The sequence below is a fragment of the Daktulosphaira vitifoliae genome, unplaced genomic scaffold (assembly GCF_025091365.1).
Source record: "Daktulosphaira vitifoliae isolate Bord-2020 unplaced genomic scaffold, ASM2509136v1 Scaffold_1, whole genome shotgun sequence".
NCBI lineage: Eukaryota > Metazoa > Arthropoda > Insecta > Hemiptera > Phylloxeridae > Daktulosphaira > Daktulosphaira vitifoliae.
Window position 1 is genome coordinate 66,557,177 of NW_026099572.1, and position 18,146 is coordinate 66,575,322.

The 18,146-nt window shown below is 30.5% G+C and overlaps 1 protein-coding gene across 3 annotated transcripts in view; it reads right to left on the reverse strand.

The window, feature by feature from the left end:
• The window catches only part of LOC126895946 (discoidin domain-containing receptor tyrosine kinase B-like), a 79,877-nt gene that overhangs the window by 16,903 nt on the left and 44,828 nt on the right, over positions 1–18,146 (reverse strand). For all 3 annotated transcript variants that reach the window (XM_050668297.1, XM_050668295.1, XM_050668296.1), the window contains 3 exons: positions 12,270–12,384; positions 6,445–6,550; positions 260–491 (listed from right to left, as the gene is read on the reverse strand). In XM_050668297.1, coding sequence (XP_050524254.1) covers positions 260–491; positions 6,445–6,550; positions 12,270–12,342 — 411 coding nt within the window. In that variant the 5' untranslated portion in view covers positions 12,343–12,384. The remainder of the gene's footprint in view (positions 1–259; positions 492–6,444; positions 6,551–12,269; positions 12,385–18,146) is intronic.

The window sequence follows — 18,146 nt, forward strand, 5'->3', positions numbered from 1 at the left end:
AAATCAACTGAGCCGAATAAAGCCTATGGTGCATAATTCATAGTATGCACTATTGTTTACCAATGTAAAAAATACACATAAATTTAAGTTATACAAGTTTTACATCTATAATAATAGAAAATTTTAAAAATCGGAGAACAATTTTGCTACTATATGACTCAACAAATTTAAATTTAGTTATTTGCTGTCTTATAATAATTATTTCTTAAGTAAGCTTAGTTTTGGTGAAAATATAATGAGCAATTATTTGAAAAATTACCTCATGCCCAGTCATATTCCTATACCGAACCCATTTGCCAAGTTTTGGTCTCCAGTAATCGATTAAAAATGCTTCGCTGAACTCTTGCCCTTGGCCATTTCCAAATCTACCTTGAGTTTCAACTGAAGTAATCACCCGGACTACGTGTAAATTGACTTCGAGCCATTCTGTAGGTTCTCTGGTGACCGGTTCTTTAGGACACCAAGCACCACCTTCTCTCTCTGTACGTACCCTGAAATAAATAATAATAATATCTTAAAATTATGATCATTAAAAGGGTGACCTAGATTTGTGGATATAGAGGCTAAAAATGTCAAAAGGATTTTTGCCTTTATCTGTAAAAAGTCAACTACTGACATTATAATAATCCACTTAGTCGTTTTATAACATTATGTTATAAGTAGTATAAACTTCGAAAAAAACCATTCTGTTAATGTGGTCATATTTTTGGAACCTAAACTTTGTACGTGACTAACATTTAAATAAATAAAAGCTAAGGACTGGTTTTTGATATACCCAGTTATATTCAGTTGTTGATGAATTAATTAGAGTAGATGGATAATGATCGCGAGTACCAATTAAGTTTTCGTCGTGTAAATTTTATGGCAAGTATTTATCAATTAATTTTGATAAAGCTATAAAAATGAAAAAGTATCCTATCTGTGTTTGGCAAGTTAAACGATATGACTGATTAAATAATGATAGCTTTAATTGGAATTTACATTATTTATATCTATTTAGTGTTTTTAATTAAACAGTATTATTTCTAAAAGTGAATCATAAAATACTTGCAACTATTCTGTTATCAAAAAAATTATTTTGAATATTGTTAAAAATACCAAAAATTTTGCTAATAGCTTAATGAAAAAGGACATGTTATGTTATTTTCTTTTATGTATATTGATAAATTCAAAAACTAGTTCTACAATATAGAAGTACTAATTTTAAATATTAAATAAAACGTTATATTTTAAAAAGTAGTAAAAGCTGATAAAATATTAATTATTATTAACAAATTGAATTTAAGACATTTTGAATTTGAAAATTTTGCCACAGAAAATAAAACTATTATTAATGATAAAAATAGATTAATGGAAGTTTATATTTTTATATTATTTCAATCAGTTTTTAAGGGTAAAGTACATTTTTTAGATTTATTACCTCACGGGTGAGTGATGAAAAGCTTTTATACACCTTGGAGTTAAAGGAAAATCACAATTCTAACCATATAAAAAATGTTTTCTACTATGAAATTCTTTCGATCCTCTCAATCCATTTACTATTAACTGGCTGTTAAACTTCACATGTGCGAAGATTGTTGAATATCCTGTATTATTTTTTACGATAAGTAAGTCGAATGTTGGAAACAGTGGTGGGTCTGAAAGTAAGAAAAAAACCTAAAGCTTTATAAACGCTTAAAGGCGACAACAATCGGTCTGTTCAAAATTAAGTCCCCCTTCCAGGCATTTTGCCTCTCAATCCCATACAAAGCCTGGCTTAAGAAAACCGACCGACCGTAAAGCTGATTTTTTTCAAGAGTAGACTTCTTTTTATCCTTTTTATATACCTACAATACAGTATATACAACTGATGGCTGAAATACTTTTTCTTTCACTCCGGTTTGAAAGGCACAACCGAATAATGGTGTGAGCAGAAGTGGACCCTTGAGGAGAGGGACATTTACCTACGTTTTCTTAATGCAAGCGGACTTTTAAAAGCTCAACAAATAGCCATGATCAACATGGGACGTGGTATTAAAATGGAAAGTTTTATTTACTGTGTATAAATGAACTGCTAAGTGAATATACTAAAGAGTATCACATTTATGTCTTTGATGGCATAATCAACAAGATATTAACCATATCAATATTTTTTTGTAATTCACATATATTTATGCACATTTTTAAGACGATAAGGATTACATACATTGTACTACTCTAGGAAGGATGAAACATAATCATTTGTTATACGACCAAAGATGCTTATAATCAATGAGTTAATTAAAATCGTTAGTAGAAGATAGCCAAAACGGATTGACAACCATATTTTGTTAGTCACACAACACCACGCTTCTTTATATTTTTTTTATAAACCGCTAGGGTCGTCCTCCCCAAAAATAATAACAAAAACGTGGATGGCAAATTAACTTGGGCGTTTTTGTTGGCATCATTCGCTGGCAACTTTAAATAGAGACATTCAATCATATGCGTAATTACAATTGCGCATTAAACAGCTACTTAGGTTAACAATTTTTTATAACATGAAAGCTAAATAAAAGTAACGAAATTAACCATATGTAAAACAATTATTTTAATATCAGTAGGTATTTTTTAAGAAAACTGTGTTGTTTGAATCTAGATCAGATAATAGCACTTAGCATCTCTACTTTTTTATTCTAATTTAAATGAAATATAATGAGTTTTATTTATTTTGAGTGTTTTGTTCGGTGAGAATTACTTAAAGTAGAACTATTTTTGTGTGACTGTTACCGGAGATAATTTCTTTTAGCTAAGTAATCAAGTTGTGGTACTGATTACACTAAAGAGAATGATTTAATTCTTATAGGATTTTTAAAATATATAATAAAAACCCGGTATTTTTTGTTTATGTTATCAATGTCATTAGTACGTAAGAAAAATTATGTGATAAACAAATGTGTTTTTATATAGAGAACAGACCAAAAATTTGAATTTGTCGATTTTAAAAATAGACGTCACACAATTGGTTAAAAGTGGTCAATAGATTTATACCTAAATTCTTTTATAGATTTTTGTTCAAAAATCAGATCAGTTAGCACAGAAAATAAAGTCCCTTAGACAAAAAGGCGCAGAAGAATAAAATATAGTCGATAAAATGACAAAACAAATTGTTATCCGAGGTTAATGCTAGCTAGCTAAACGTGACCTGAGTTCATTAAAGTTTTTGTAATCACAGAAACCTATTGGGCAAAATTTAAACGGATTGTAGTGGAAAATTAGATACAAGCAACTGTGCACGGAATTTTCAGTGTTACTTGAGTGTAAAGATTTGACATAAATACGGCAGAAAATAGGTCTAATGTTAAATGGATATGGTATGTAACTTGTTAGGTAAAAAGTTAACAAATGTTCTTAACGCAATTTTATATGCCTCACAGTAAAAAGTTTTTTAAACTCTTGCGACAGATATTCTAGACCATTTTCATATTGGTTAATATGATCATCGTGGTATTTCCTCCGGGAAGACAATAAAAAGTAAAAATAAAAATACTAACTTTTCACAGTAAATATTTTATATAGGTTTTTAGCGTATGTGGTTGAAAAAGTTTCAAGACGTATTTTTTATCCACCGACTATCAACCATAGTTTTTGTAACCTTAAAACTTTTGTTCTTCCGTCAAAATCTCGGGCGTCAAAACTATTTCCTTACATTTTTTATGACATCTTGAAGTGTTCAATATTTTATGAAATGCATTTTAGACAAAAGTGTACAAGGAAATGTCATCTCCTTATCACTTGAATAACTTTTTTGGTTATTTTTATATCAATTTTGCATTGATTGTAAATAAAAAAAGGAAGAAAATTTTCTAAAAGATTTGATGAATCGGTTTTTATAGTTCAAAGTAGTTCATTATTTTACTATAGAGTATGTAATTATATAATTTATTCTAGTAGCTTAAAAAATTAAAGAAACCCAGAAAAATTAAAGAAAATCTTTAATAATAATGAAAAACATAAAAATTGCTTGTTTTTATATCACTGAATCGTAAAATTAAATAAAATAGAGTAGGACTAGACAAAAATATCTATGTAAGTAAGCATTTAAACGTATATATAAAAAAATATGTAAAATTTTTTTCTTATTTCTTGTCTGTTCTTACTTCATATAGAAATAATGCATATGACAACCAGTAATATTAATTCGTTGAAATTTCTACACATTTAACGGCTCTATGTGCATGATGATATCAAGTAAAATAAAATATTGAGTTTCTTATGTTTAAAAATGTATATCATGATAAATAACAATTTGTAATGTACACTGTAATATAATAACAGAATTGCGATAAAAATAAATCCCACGTGCCCGTCGTTGTACTTTTGTATGGGACGACAATGATGACTAAAAAAAAATCATATATTATAATACAGAAATTCAAAACCTCTGGATTAGATATTTGTCACGTAGTCAAAACTGTTGAATTAAAGTTGGTGAGTTACTATATTTTCAGATGAAATTGCTGAAGCTGCTGTATCTTAAGTTATTTTACGGTCCGGTAAATATCGCAATTGTTAAAGATTATAATGCGCTTCGTAGAAAATTTCAAAAGATCCTACATGGACAGAAGTAAACATTAGAAAAATCGAGGGAAATAAATTAAAGCAGCCTTTGAGTACCGTTTAACAACGTATAAGTTTTCCTTAAAATTTGTTTGCTCTTATATGCTTAAGTACAAAAGAAGTTCAATAATTGTTCTTTTCTGTAATTATGATAATAAGTATAAACACATTGAAGTTAATGCTTCGAACACCGCTAGTATTATTTCAATATTTAATACTATTTAAAGCAGTTCTATATATGGAGTAAAATATGTAAACTATAAATGTATTATTTTTTGGCACAAATACAACGTATGACTAAAAAATAAATAACTCAAACGTGACAAGCAAAATAACGTGATAAATAGATTCTTTTTTAAATTACAGAGAAAATACAAAAATATAGTGCTTCTGTTTAGGTAATAACAGAGAAAAATAAAATACATAAAAACAAGGGTGAGATTTATATTATTATATACATTAATATTTAAAAGAAAAAATGAAATATGTCAGTTTTTAGAAAAATAATTGTTGAATATAATTTTTCAGTATGAGTTTCGACATTGAAAATATTTATGGAAAAAAATAGTATTTGTTATAAAGTCAAAATTATTTTACTACTTTTACTTTTACTAAGTTATAATCTTTGCAGCATTATTGTTTTATATTTTCATTAAATATTATAGTTATGACTTTTGGTTAAATTTCTATTAAAAGTTATAAGCCTTGTAACACGCATTGGTACAAAACGTCATAAACTCTTCTTAGATTGCGTTACATGACTTTTATACATAAAACTGAATGCTTTATCGACTTTTGTACGTGTTGCGTTTAATTTAGAAACATATACTTCAATGGTAACTTTGTTAGTTATTATTGTTTTCACAGAAAATCCATTTGTAAAACTTTTAATCCATCTCCGTTCTAACATATGGAAACCAATTGGAACGTCAAACGCAAGTTCCAATTAACGAGTTCTTTGGGCATTAGTGGTCAAAGTTCAAAATAAGGGGGTAAACCCTGTTGTTTATTAAATCCAGTCTAAAAGCACAAGCCCTCGGGTACTGTTTTGTTCGCACCAATTCCTTTCTAACCGCTAAACTACCATTTGTTGTGCGAAGGTTTGGTCAAAACGAAAAGCCCAAGAGGAAAATCTACATTTATTCTAAAAGCTTACTGCAGTACCTTTAAGTACACAGAGTCATAGATGAATTATATTATGCAGATTATAATTACTAAAAAATGATTTTTTTAATGTTTAAAAGGGAAAAAATTATTTTATATTTTTTAAAAATTGTTAATACTATATTACATTTATGGTGTCATGGGTGATGACAGTTGAATATTCTGGTTTTTTGTCAGAACCTAACTACTGGACTATTAGTTTATCATCAATCATTCGATTACTCGCAAAATAAAAGCAATATTAGAAAATAAAGTTTGATTTCTATTAGTAACATATAATTCTTGATTTATCACCTAATAATTACTTTTTAGAATCATCCTTTATTACTTAAAGTACTTTAAGTAATAAGGACAGTACAGTACTTTGGAAGTTAATTTTATTTTTATACCTAGGCTGGACAAAGATTACGGTCGAGAAACGATTAGTGATAAAAATAGTAGCACCAATTCTTCACCTCCAGACATAACTTTAAATTGTTGATAAATTCTGGAATACTGTTTTAAAATTTGTTACCGATCAGTCATTTTTTTAACTAGATAATTTTCTAAGTTAGTTAAATATGTATGTTGCCATTAAAAAAAAAACAAAGTTGATACCCCTTTAGGTAATAAGGGATGATTCTAAAAGTAACTATTAGCTGATAAATTAAGAAATATATGTAACTAAAAATTGAAATAAAATGTCTACTGGAAGAAACTTACCTTGCATTTTGTGGTCCAACGTTACCAATTTCAAAAGAAGAGCTGGCAGATAAATCTTCGTCTCTTATCGCACCTGATTGCATACCAAGAGCTGACATACATTGAGCTGAAAAATAAAAACATTTTAGCTACAATATTGTTATTTGGTAAATGATATAAATTTTATTCTTGACTGTAATTTAAAATAGTTTAGATATCTTTATTTTAAGAGTTTCTAATATATGGCAACATTCAAAATAAACTTAAAGCAATATTCGATTGAGTATAAAAGTTATTACAAGTTTAAGAATTATATTGGAAATCGAACTCTAATTAGATTTTTAAAATAGATATGCTTTCAAACGACAAAAGCACCTGTGTGCACTTTTTCGGTTTTGACTTAGTCTTTATACTATAGTGTGGTAACATTATAGAAACGCATATGAGTAGCTAAAGTGTATATCCGTTATCTAAACTACGTGCTTCTACCAATACTGCCATTTCGTTTGGAAAGTTGAGAAAAGTTTTACACAGTATAAAAATAAACTGTCATTATTTGGAATACAGATAAACACAAAACATTTGAAAATATACAAAGTATTTTACCACAAATGGTTTAACCGACTAAATCAATAGAACGAGACATTTTACAGAAGAGAAATCACAACACATGTAAAATATTTCCACGGAGATTTAAGGGAACAATTGAATAATGGTCACTTGGATTGTATTATTTACATAATAAATTTACCAGCAGTCTGATTGAAAATAATATTTTTATAATCTTATATTATTAATATTATTATTATTATTTAATAAGTTGTTATGTAATATTAAAGAAGTACAAAATCATAAAAGTTAATTTTTAAAAAAATTATGTTTTACATTTTGGTCAGCAAAATGATTTATTAGAAAGTTTAAACAAATATTTTTTGAAAATGTACAATACGTTAATGGTAACCCTTAATCAACAAAAGTATTATGATAACAGCCATTATAATGTCAAAAGCACATATTTTATATTATTTGTCTTTAATAAAAATATATATGTAAATATATAATTTTTTTTAAATTTCAAAACAGTAATGTCTTAACCCTTTTCTCATAAAACAACTTTACAGTGGGATAACAACTTTAGGATACGTTCTAATTGTGTTACAAGCATTTTAACACGTAGAGTGGGTATGCAGTACAAGTAGAGTGCACATACACCAGTACGAGCTCTATCACCCACACTACATACCCATTAAAATGCTTGTAACACAATAATTACGTATCCTAAAGTTGTTATCGACTTATCAAAACTTTTTGTGAGAAAAGTACTAAAAATGATTGTTTCGAAATTAAAAAAAAATTATTATTCTTTTTTTTATTAAAGACAAATAATAAAAAATGTGCATTTAACATAATCCAAAACAATAAAAATTATTTTTAAAAAAAGTAACTCAAAATATTCACTGTATAATCAATACTTCATATATGAATATTGAAAACCGACTGAGTTTTCATCATATAAGTATTTCAGAGACAAAAGAATATACTCTTTAAATTAATCTACAATGAGGTTTTGTCCATATTTTGGTCACTAGTGAATGTGTCGAGATACGACTTCTATTTCACTGGTTATTAGATTTGACATCTCTAGAGTATTCACTTCGCTTCATTAAATATGGTTGTTAATTACATGTGGGTCTATATACCTACACCCGAGACTTGCCACTGTTAAGGTTATATCAATATGACATCGACCGGTGGTGGTTACCTAACCACATTATGCACACGTCATAAACTCAATACTCTGATTAATAACAGGCGCATTATTTATCACAAGGTCGGCCAAACTACTATCGCCGAAACAATTCATGAAAGAGAAACAAAAAATTAAGTGTCTTTATACTATGAAAAATAATATCTGCTTTTTACCCATGTTCTAATATTCTCAATCGACATTGTCCTATTGAATTAAAATATAGTGTAATTGTTGGTTTAAATTAAAATTTGATCATTAAAACGTCATTAGGCTCTGATCATAAATCAACTGACGAAAATCGTTTATATACGATATTAGTGTATAATTCACTTGCGTTTTGCTTTCTTCGGTATGATACTGACAAAAAAACGAACAATGGTCCGTGAATGTAATATACATGATTAATTTCAGTAATTGTACAACAGCTTTCGAGTACAATTCACAAAATATGTTTTCGGACCCTAACATGGCTGTTGTTAATTGAATTGCTATGTATTTTACACGCTTAATTACTCTAAACGTATTGTAAATAAAAATTATTACACAGGTTGTGTCTAACTTCTAAAAACGCAAATTATGTTATACAGGCTGATAAATCTCTTTCTACGTAAGAAGTATGCAACAGAATGAATAATTTAATAATGATCGTTTATAAGTTGATCCAATAAGAGATTGTTAAATTCCGTAGGATTGTTCTTCACTTTTGATGGTCTATCAAACATATCATGGCTTAATTCGTTTTTGTGTAGTATGTATTTATTTTACCGATTTGTTGCGCTAAGCAAAAATTCCCCCCGATAGAAGTAACGTTGTTAGTTCAGTTTTTACCGAAAACAAATCCAAATGAGTTCACAGGGTGCGTCATTTACCAACAGTTGTTCATACGGTGAGTTATGGCATGATTTCGAAAAAGAAGTTTACACTTCACCCTATATGTGCACCCTGTTCGGACAACCAAATCCGTTTTCTTTGCAGACGCGTCATTATGCCGAGAGCGAATTTCCGCTTCATTTTGTTTCCAAGACCTTTACTGTTTTTATGCCACCCCTTGAAAAGTCGCAAGATATATTATTTTTTATGTTTTCCCTCGCCTACTATATTTTTGTCGTGATTATTTTCATAGCCATGTTTTTAGGGCTATTATTTTTTTTCGATAAAAGAAATTATTCGGCTGATAATGAGGCTGAGCGTTAACAATATCGCGATTTGTTCCATTAAACATTGAATTTTAAGTCAACGGTTCAAATCCATTACTCTTTCAATCGATTATTGCGAACCAAAGATATTATCATGTCGAGTATACGAAAACAATTGCGGTCTACTTCACATTGTTTAGCTTTCTTAACTATAACGTTCGTAGTTAACGTAACAGAAAATAATGTATCATGTTTTGTCGATAACTTATACAGACATGTGGTTTGCTAGTTAAAATCGACGGACTAATTGGCAGTTCGTTCCAACGCGCACACCGAATACTATGCAATTTTTATTTCTAGTAGAAATTCAAAACACCCTCTCCCGATGCCAATCGTTAAAATATGTAAAGCTATGCGAATGAGGTTCGGTCACGTCAAGATCATAAAAAACAATGTTTTGCACAAAAGAACAAAATGCCTGTGTCATGTTGGTAGTATTATTAGAGACGAGAAAAGAACAATTGTAGGAATGTCTATTCAGATTTACTTCTAGTAATTTATTTTCGTCACTAGTATAACAGCAAACATTGTTAAGCATTGTAGTGTTACCAACAGAGGAGCAGCTGCATAACTTGTACAAAACTCTTTTCAATTCAATAATTTTCAACTTTTTAAGTTTACTTAGGGAACTTAAAAGTTAAACTAAAGTTAAAACAACGAACGGTTCCTTAAAACTATGGGTCGAAGGGACAAAACATATAAAGTGAATTCACGAAAACCGACGAGAATACGGATAAACTGATAACCTGAACCGGATGATAAGACCAACAGGAATTCATAAAATATTGCTCTGAGTTAAGCTTATCAATGACCGGCAGTATTTTGTTCCGGTTAGTTAATCTATTGTTTGCGTATGTTTACTCATGCTAAACTGAGGGTTAATACATACACAAGTGCAAATGCAAACACTCCTAAAAGATTAAACTGCTACAGGGNAGGTTAATACATACACAAGTGCTTATGCAAACACTCCTAAAAGATTAAACTGCTACAGGGTTCATTAAGAACTTGAAAAGGAAATATTTATATAGATAGTGCATACAGGCATTGTCGTTAATCGCAAAGGGAAACGGAGAGAAGTAGAAAATATGATTCATAGGTTCTATGAAGTTAAAAAAATTACAATATCTCATGAAAATCTGAGGAGTTTTAAACTGCATTTGAAATTATTTTAACCATTTCATATAATCAAATTCAGTGTGTCAGATTTATCAAACGGGGGTAGTGACAGAACAATAAAATACATTTCATTAAAATATTCATTTTTGTGAGTTTCGTTCAACTTTAAATTGTTTACAAGCCAACATTTAAAACAGTTTATTAAAATACAGATCAACTTGTTTTTAACGAAACATGTCAATAAGTGAATAAGCAAAAGTGTCAAAAAAAAAATAAATAAATACATTATAGATCTTATTACGGTTTTCTTTTATTGGACTTTTGTTCCATTTAAGTTAATTTTCAATATTTGAGGTACAAACGATTCTTTTCTGTCAACCGTTAATAACGTATTGATTTTTTTTTTTTTGTCGTTTAGTCAAGCGTTAATTAAATATTAATTAATGTTTTCAAATATGACGTCGTTATATAGAAAAGGCGTATCCGAGTGCAGATGTCATAAAGCCCTTAAATGACTTTTGTTTTTATCAAACGGAAATTACACGCACGTGGCAATATTGTAAAGTCGAAACGAAATACTTATCAGATTTGTCGAAAATTAAAGTTGTCAGCGCTCAAAGGGTGAAACGGACGAACGTTTCCGATTAAACACAACTTACGACTGTTTACAAGATAATAGTCTAGTAACACTGTGGACTGCGGTGCATCTGACGTTGAAAAATTGATTCGCCTCCTTCTCCCTTTGTGAGGGAGGAGGTGAACTTGTAATTAGAACAGCTGCGCTTCCATTAATTATCTGACGCATGCATACACTCACAGGTAACTCACATAATAGACGTTTTTCTGCAGAGTTCTTGTGACGTCTCGTTTGGCACTCACCTGCCGCAAGTTTTAATTGGAAACGTTTTTGGGTTTCGTTGCTATTGTACACGAAAGCGAGTAAACTTCCGCCAAACTCAATATGCATGGTTTGCAGTTTTTTTTTGTATACTCAGAAGAATGTAAAGAGCGAAAACCGGTAACGCGTGTCTAAAGACAATCCAAGTCCACCCTTCGTCGGTGTGTTTTAAAACACACCTAACAATTTTCTTTGTATTATAAATCACTGTAGCAATTCTTTACGTAATGTTTTTTAATCACTGATTTACTTTGGCGGAAGTTTAAAGTAATTTACATAATATATTTAATGTTTTTATATTAGAATTTGTTTCAATTATTAAGTGTTTGAAACAAAAAAATAATTAAATTGTGTGGAAGTCGAATTGAAAAATGATTTCCAGCTGTTAAAAAATTACACGAGTGCTCTTGACAGAACATGTCTATATAAAGTGTTCTAAATGTCATTAACATCCCAAACACATTTAATCTGATTAGTCGAGCCAAAACATGTTTGTTAGCCATCTCTTATTAAATAATAGTTACATCAAATATTCTAAAGTAAAGTATTTAAAAGTTGTTTATTTTTAAATGTTTACAACGTTCAGGTTCCAATTACACGATGTGGTTGTAATGTCTTACAACCTTTCTCAAATACTTGTCTTGCCTATATTTTTAACTAATGGACTTACTATTCAAACTACTGTGACAGAAGTGACGATTCTAAGAGTCTTTTAAACTTGTAAAAAAATTGACTCATTTTATTTCAATATTTTTTTAACGCTACTTTTGTGTCGATACGATACATATATTCAAGTTTATATATATATATATATATCTATTATAATACTATTATGTTAATATTTAAAAGTTTGTTAAACATTCATAATTTGGCAAGTACTTACACAAATCTGTCGCATCTGTCCATCTGTATCTTAAAATAATAAACCACAGCCAAATCCAATTAATCGACATCATTGTAGTGCCATTTGTTTCTTTTCTATCTGATTCATAAATGACCTGTAAAAAAAAAAAGTATTAATTTATAATGAAACCTAGTATTATAATATGCTGTTCTATTTTAGGTTTAACTTGATTGTCGAGCTGTATATTTATACAATAAACGCTATAAAAAGTTCTGGGTTCATATAAATTTTTATAATAACGCTTAGTGGTCTATGCCTATGATATTTTAATGCATTCAGAATTCTTATTTTTTTGTTACAGACCTTTTTAATGTAATTTTCATTTTATTAATAACTCGTATTGACCAAAAGGTTTTAATAATGTGCGTTCTCATTGTATTATTACGACATAAAAAGGGAAAGAAAACAAACATTCTATAAAAGGTAAATTAAGGTCAATTACACTCTAAGAAAAAAAAATACAAAACAAAAGCGCTCATTTTATGCTGCATACTCTTTTTTTTCTACATGCTTGAAGTGTATTGTTAAAACAATAACATGGATCTAAGCGTTGTTCCAGGACTTACCGAACCTCTATAATAATATGTAAATAATCCTAGTTTAAATTTTAAATAAAACTCAGCTTTTTAATCACATTCTTTTGTTCGAATATTAATCCTCGTTTAATCATCCTTAGTGCACCCGAAAAAATATTAAATACCTGACACATACTGTACGCTCAAATATTTGTTTAAATATTATTGACGTTTAAAAAGAAATATTTCAATGTATACCTAATAAATCGCGCGTGTTTGGATTCATTAAATACTTGGACGGAATAGACGCGATTATAGAAATTATAATGTGTGTATGATGTGCTTTTAACAATAAAATTACAAGAAGGTATACAGTTATGTTGAGAGGTGTAATAGTGAAAGGAACTAAGACGCTAAATGTTGTTATGAATATCAATCGTCCCGATATGACATACAGAGACGTGTACCTGAACAAGGATTAAAATGTATAAATGATAATAATATCACAATTGTCGGTGTGTTTATAGCGCTGTAATACGAAACCGTTTGTTAACCGGAACGAAAAACGAGTGTTATTTTTTAGGGAATGTTTAATAACACTTTAATTTCGGTTTAATTTTTATCAATAGTGTAACTCGATACGTTTTTGAGACATGATCTGAACTCTTACAAAATAAACGAACTATCGCATTAGAAAGACTATTGAAACGGCCTAATTTAATTGTATTATATTATCAAGTATAGCCTCTGACCTCGCTATTGTGAGCCTCCACGTTAAGGAAACGGTTGCTCGATCAGAATACTCCGATATGAAACGTTAGACCGATCAACTTTGTTACGGCTGTGTTGGGTGTGTACGGTATCATCCGTCGGACAGACGACGGATCGTAATTAGAGAGAGGTATGTCCAGGACACATTGACGAGGTGTTTCCCAATTTTAATAAAAAAAGGATGCCGCTCTTTGTAATTGACGGGTGAAGGCGATCAAAAAAGGATTCAACAAAATTTGATCGGTTTCGTTTATAATAATAATATAGTTATGTGTTATAACACCAGTTTACCACCTGCAATAATTAAACGTTGTAATTATTCTTTTTTGATGCACTCCGTTTGGATGCCGACGGTGTTTTTTTTTTAAATAATTGGAAAACACCTTGACGTATAGATCAAGTGGCGTATAACGATCAATACCCGCAAGGGTTTCAAAGAAAAATACAAAAAAAGACTGCGCCAAGCAAAAGTACATAGAATAGTTAAATGAACATTTAAACGCAACATCGCTTATAAGACAAAGACATTTTTTAAATATTTTCAAATTAGTTTTGTCGTAACTGTGTGTATTTCGAGTTGTATGGATTTTCGTCAAACTATATATATTCTTTATAAGGACCCATTTCCGAATACCAATTAGTATTTTATGTGTAATATTCCCACGTTTATTTGTCTATTGTTTGCTCTAAATGCGGGTGTATTTGGTTTCTCGGACTGCTTTTTGAGTTTTATGGTCGCCGTATCTATTGTAATCTTGTGCTCTGCTCTAGTTTATATAGTTAAAACAAAAATTCTTCAAGTTCTTGAGTTTTTCTGATTGCTGTACGGATAAAAAAGTTGTCTGACACTACAATATTTTTTTTTTTATTAGAAAATAAAAAATTATATATTCTGCCTCTATTAATTTACATTTATTTTAAACCGTTGACAAGATATAAAGATGAACTTAGGTTCATCCGATAAGTTACTCATGAGGAGTTAACGCATAACAGGCGGCACGCGTGGCATCAATATGGCTTCAGGATAATAATATGGAAAACCCGCAGACATGTCGAAGTGTAAGAATCATATTTTAATACTATAGTCTAATGCTGTAATTACTGGATTAATCTGATTGTAGTGTGCATAAGCATAAATAAAACGAGGCTAACACAACTACTGCCCGGGGTAATCACAAGTTGATAAAATGTATAAATACGCATTTTACCAGAACCTATTTATTCCAAGAGGTCAGAGTAAAGTAAAACCAGTATATCTAGTGTTTTCATTTGTATTTGTAGTATGGTGAAGTGTCCTATAAGAAATTCATTAAGAAATTACAACTAAATCAAAGTATTTGATACACGTTAGTGTAAAATATAACATTGTTTTTCGACTTTTTTAAATGAAATCAATCTCAATATCTAAGTGTGGTAATTTTTTTTTTATCACCTTTTTTACATTTGATCAGTCATAAAAACATATATCTTTGGGGTTGAGAGGAGTCGTAAATCTACGCCTTCGTACGTATTGATTATTAGAAGAAGCCGTTTTTTTAGAACATCGTTCTCAACCCACGATTAATATTTTATAGATAAAAGTATTTTTAAGAAGTGAGCTGAAAAAACACGAATTCACATAGTCCCGACGGGGTGCAATCTTTGCGGCTTTAATGATTTATCCGTCTGACCATTCAGATTTTATGTCAATAGAACGGAATGAGCGAAAACGCGTGTAACAGACGACCGCACCATAATCAGTGCTCTTTAATGAACCTACATGAAACAAATGGGTATTTGCCTTGATGGTAATGAAGTTGACGATGTAGTTTTGAGTCTCCCGCAATATTCGTAAATGCAGAATTTTTAAGAGTGTATTACGATTTGCATCACTAAGTTCAACGGGTAATTACAATTTGTTCAGAATTTCAAAAATACATGTCTTAAAGCCAGTCAGTGCTTCAATTGGTCGGTGCTGGGTTGTCTAACATCGGGTCAGGTTCCTGTCCCCATTTATTGTGATTCAACGGAAAGCCGTTATGGTGTGAATCATATCTGTTTCGGTAACTGCAGTCATTTGACAGTTGTTCGACAATTCATTTGAGAACTTTGGACCTCATGTATTATTTGACGGGTTTGGAAAATAATATTAATTACTCGGAGACAAACCGCCAACGCGGCGTCTGTGTCTCAGCAGTACGTCAGTAATTTGTCACCTTCACCTGTCACCCGTTTGTCGCATGATTTGTCTTTCGTTAACGTCACGTGTGCACCCACTGCCTGGTGTTGCAGTTCTGACCCTGGTGGTTTTGCTACATAACCATAACCCCTCACCGGTGTACATATTGGATTACTTTTCCATTACCGGAAAATACTATTCGCCCGACGCCGACTGCTTGTTATTTTTCCATCAAGTCGCATCTCCCCCCCCGCATTTATACTATGTCGCGCCTTGCACTATGCCGGCAACGTTTCCACGAGTTTTGTTTTCGCAGGATTACTTTTTGACCTTATCTCAAGAACATTAAATACAGTGACTACTTTAAGAAGCTCTGAAATAAACTTTCTTTCGAACTAAACGACCATACTCGTGACTTTTCCTTTTGTAACAAACGCATCTTAATCTAATTGAAAAGTATTGGAAACGCTTTTGAAAATTATCTGCTCAAATAAAATTTTGTTTATTTTTAAAGTACTATTTTAATTTGATAGAATTTTTAGTTGGTTCTGATACTAGTTACGTATACACGGGCATTGTAAATTTAACGATGTAACACTATTATAACTCAATTTGTCTGTTATTACAAAAACAATTTTCTGTAAATGTTTTAAATAGAAAAAAAAATTATTTACTTCTAGGTTGTATAGAAATAAGTCCATAACACGTGCTTCTGCGAGCACATTCGACAACCGAAGATGTCTGGCATGTGAACTGAATTTAAAATGAACTCGAGCACGCTTTGAATACATAACGAAATCGAATTTTTTCTGTTTTTTTCGAACTTTTCAATTACATCAGCAAAAAAAAAAAACCCTTTTCTTTGCGCTCGTGCTATGTGTAATATATTATAAAATATACGATGACTCTACCGAATGAAAGTCGCCAACAGAAGGTTGGCGACTTGAGTGTGTAAACAAAAGTGCAGGAATTCAAAGAGAGTTTTAGATTTATTAAGTATAGTTAACGGTAATAAAAATTTGATGATTTTTCTCGCTGGACCTCTATATTTTAGTTTATCTTAAAACAAGTATATTTGAGTTATCTGAACCATAATATTTTGAGTTGCTAAGCTATGTAGATTAGATGTGATACACATTTGTAACTACGTTGTTCTTGTTATACACAAACGTTGAAATCATTGGGTGGTTTTTATTTACCAAATTAAAATACATACGTCCACGCATTTACTTAAAAATCTATAGGATCATATACAAATGTATACTCTAAATGGTTTACGAAAGTGGTTTTTACGGTCATGAATGTGTCAGTAGGGATATTGTGTGAGTGAAATAAAAAAGCAAGAGTTTAAAACACATGTATCGCGGTATAATTTAAGAGATGTAGATAAGATTGTATGATTGGAGTACCTATGTATGAAACAACATTTAGGTGGGCGTCCGTTGGGGATTCATCGAACGTTAACGTACGACCGTATCTGTGAGGAATTATTTACAAAACACCTTCTGTCTGCCGCCACCACCGCTCTAGCAAGTCTTGTCACCGAGACCCTTGGAATTAATAAACAGAACCACCGGATTGTTTACGTTTAATGTGATCGTGCAAAGACTGCCATCATATATTCTATGGATAACAAGCAGCCCTCGGTCATGGGCGTTTTTCTACTCCTTCGTCGGTAAAGGGATGCTAGACTGTGGAGATATTCTTATAAACATCACGCACACGCCCATCTGTGAACTGACGAAGTTCAGATCAAAAAAAAAAAGGGGGAAACGTCTACTCAAAAAACGATAAACTATTATGAAAATTGACTCTGTATCATAGTTTTGGATTAATAAATCAAGAAAATAATCATACGCTTTATATTTACAATCCAATTGAATATTAGGTCGTTTTAAATACCCACAATATGTTTTCACTAGAATTGTATGTGTCTGTGTAAAACATAGTAAAGCAATTTCATTTCTTTATACTGCTAATGAAATAGACATACGTTTTTACTTTTTATCAAAATGTTGTACACGAAAACAATAAGTAAAAGTTTATGAAGAGAAACTTTCGTTTGAGTTTGGCGCATTTAGTTAATCGTCCATTTCAAGAGGGAAAAAATAGAGGTGAACGCAGCATTAGATAGGGTATATTGTTGGTAATGTCCCCTTTAAGAATACAAATAAATTTAACTGCTACGAAGCAATAAAAATAGAAAAAGGAAACCTATAAGTTCGTTACTACCCTTAGTTTCCAGACAAAAAAAAAAGAAAAAAATACTAAAAGTTATCATAAAGGCTCCATGTTTTATGTATATATCTATGTTTAATAATGAATGTAATCCATGCGGTTTCCATGACAGCTCTAAATCGTTAAGGATACGTTTGTTATTATAGATAAAAATTCAATAGAAAAAATGCCTTA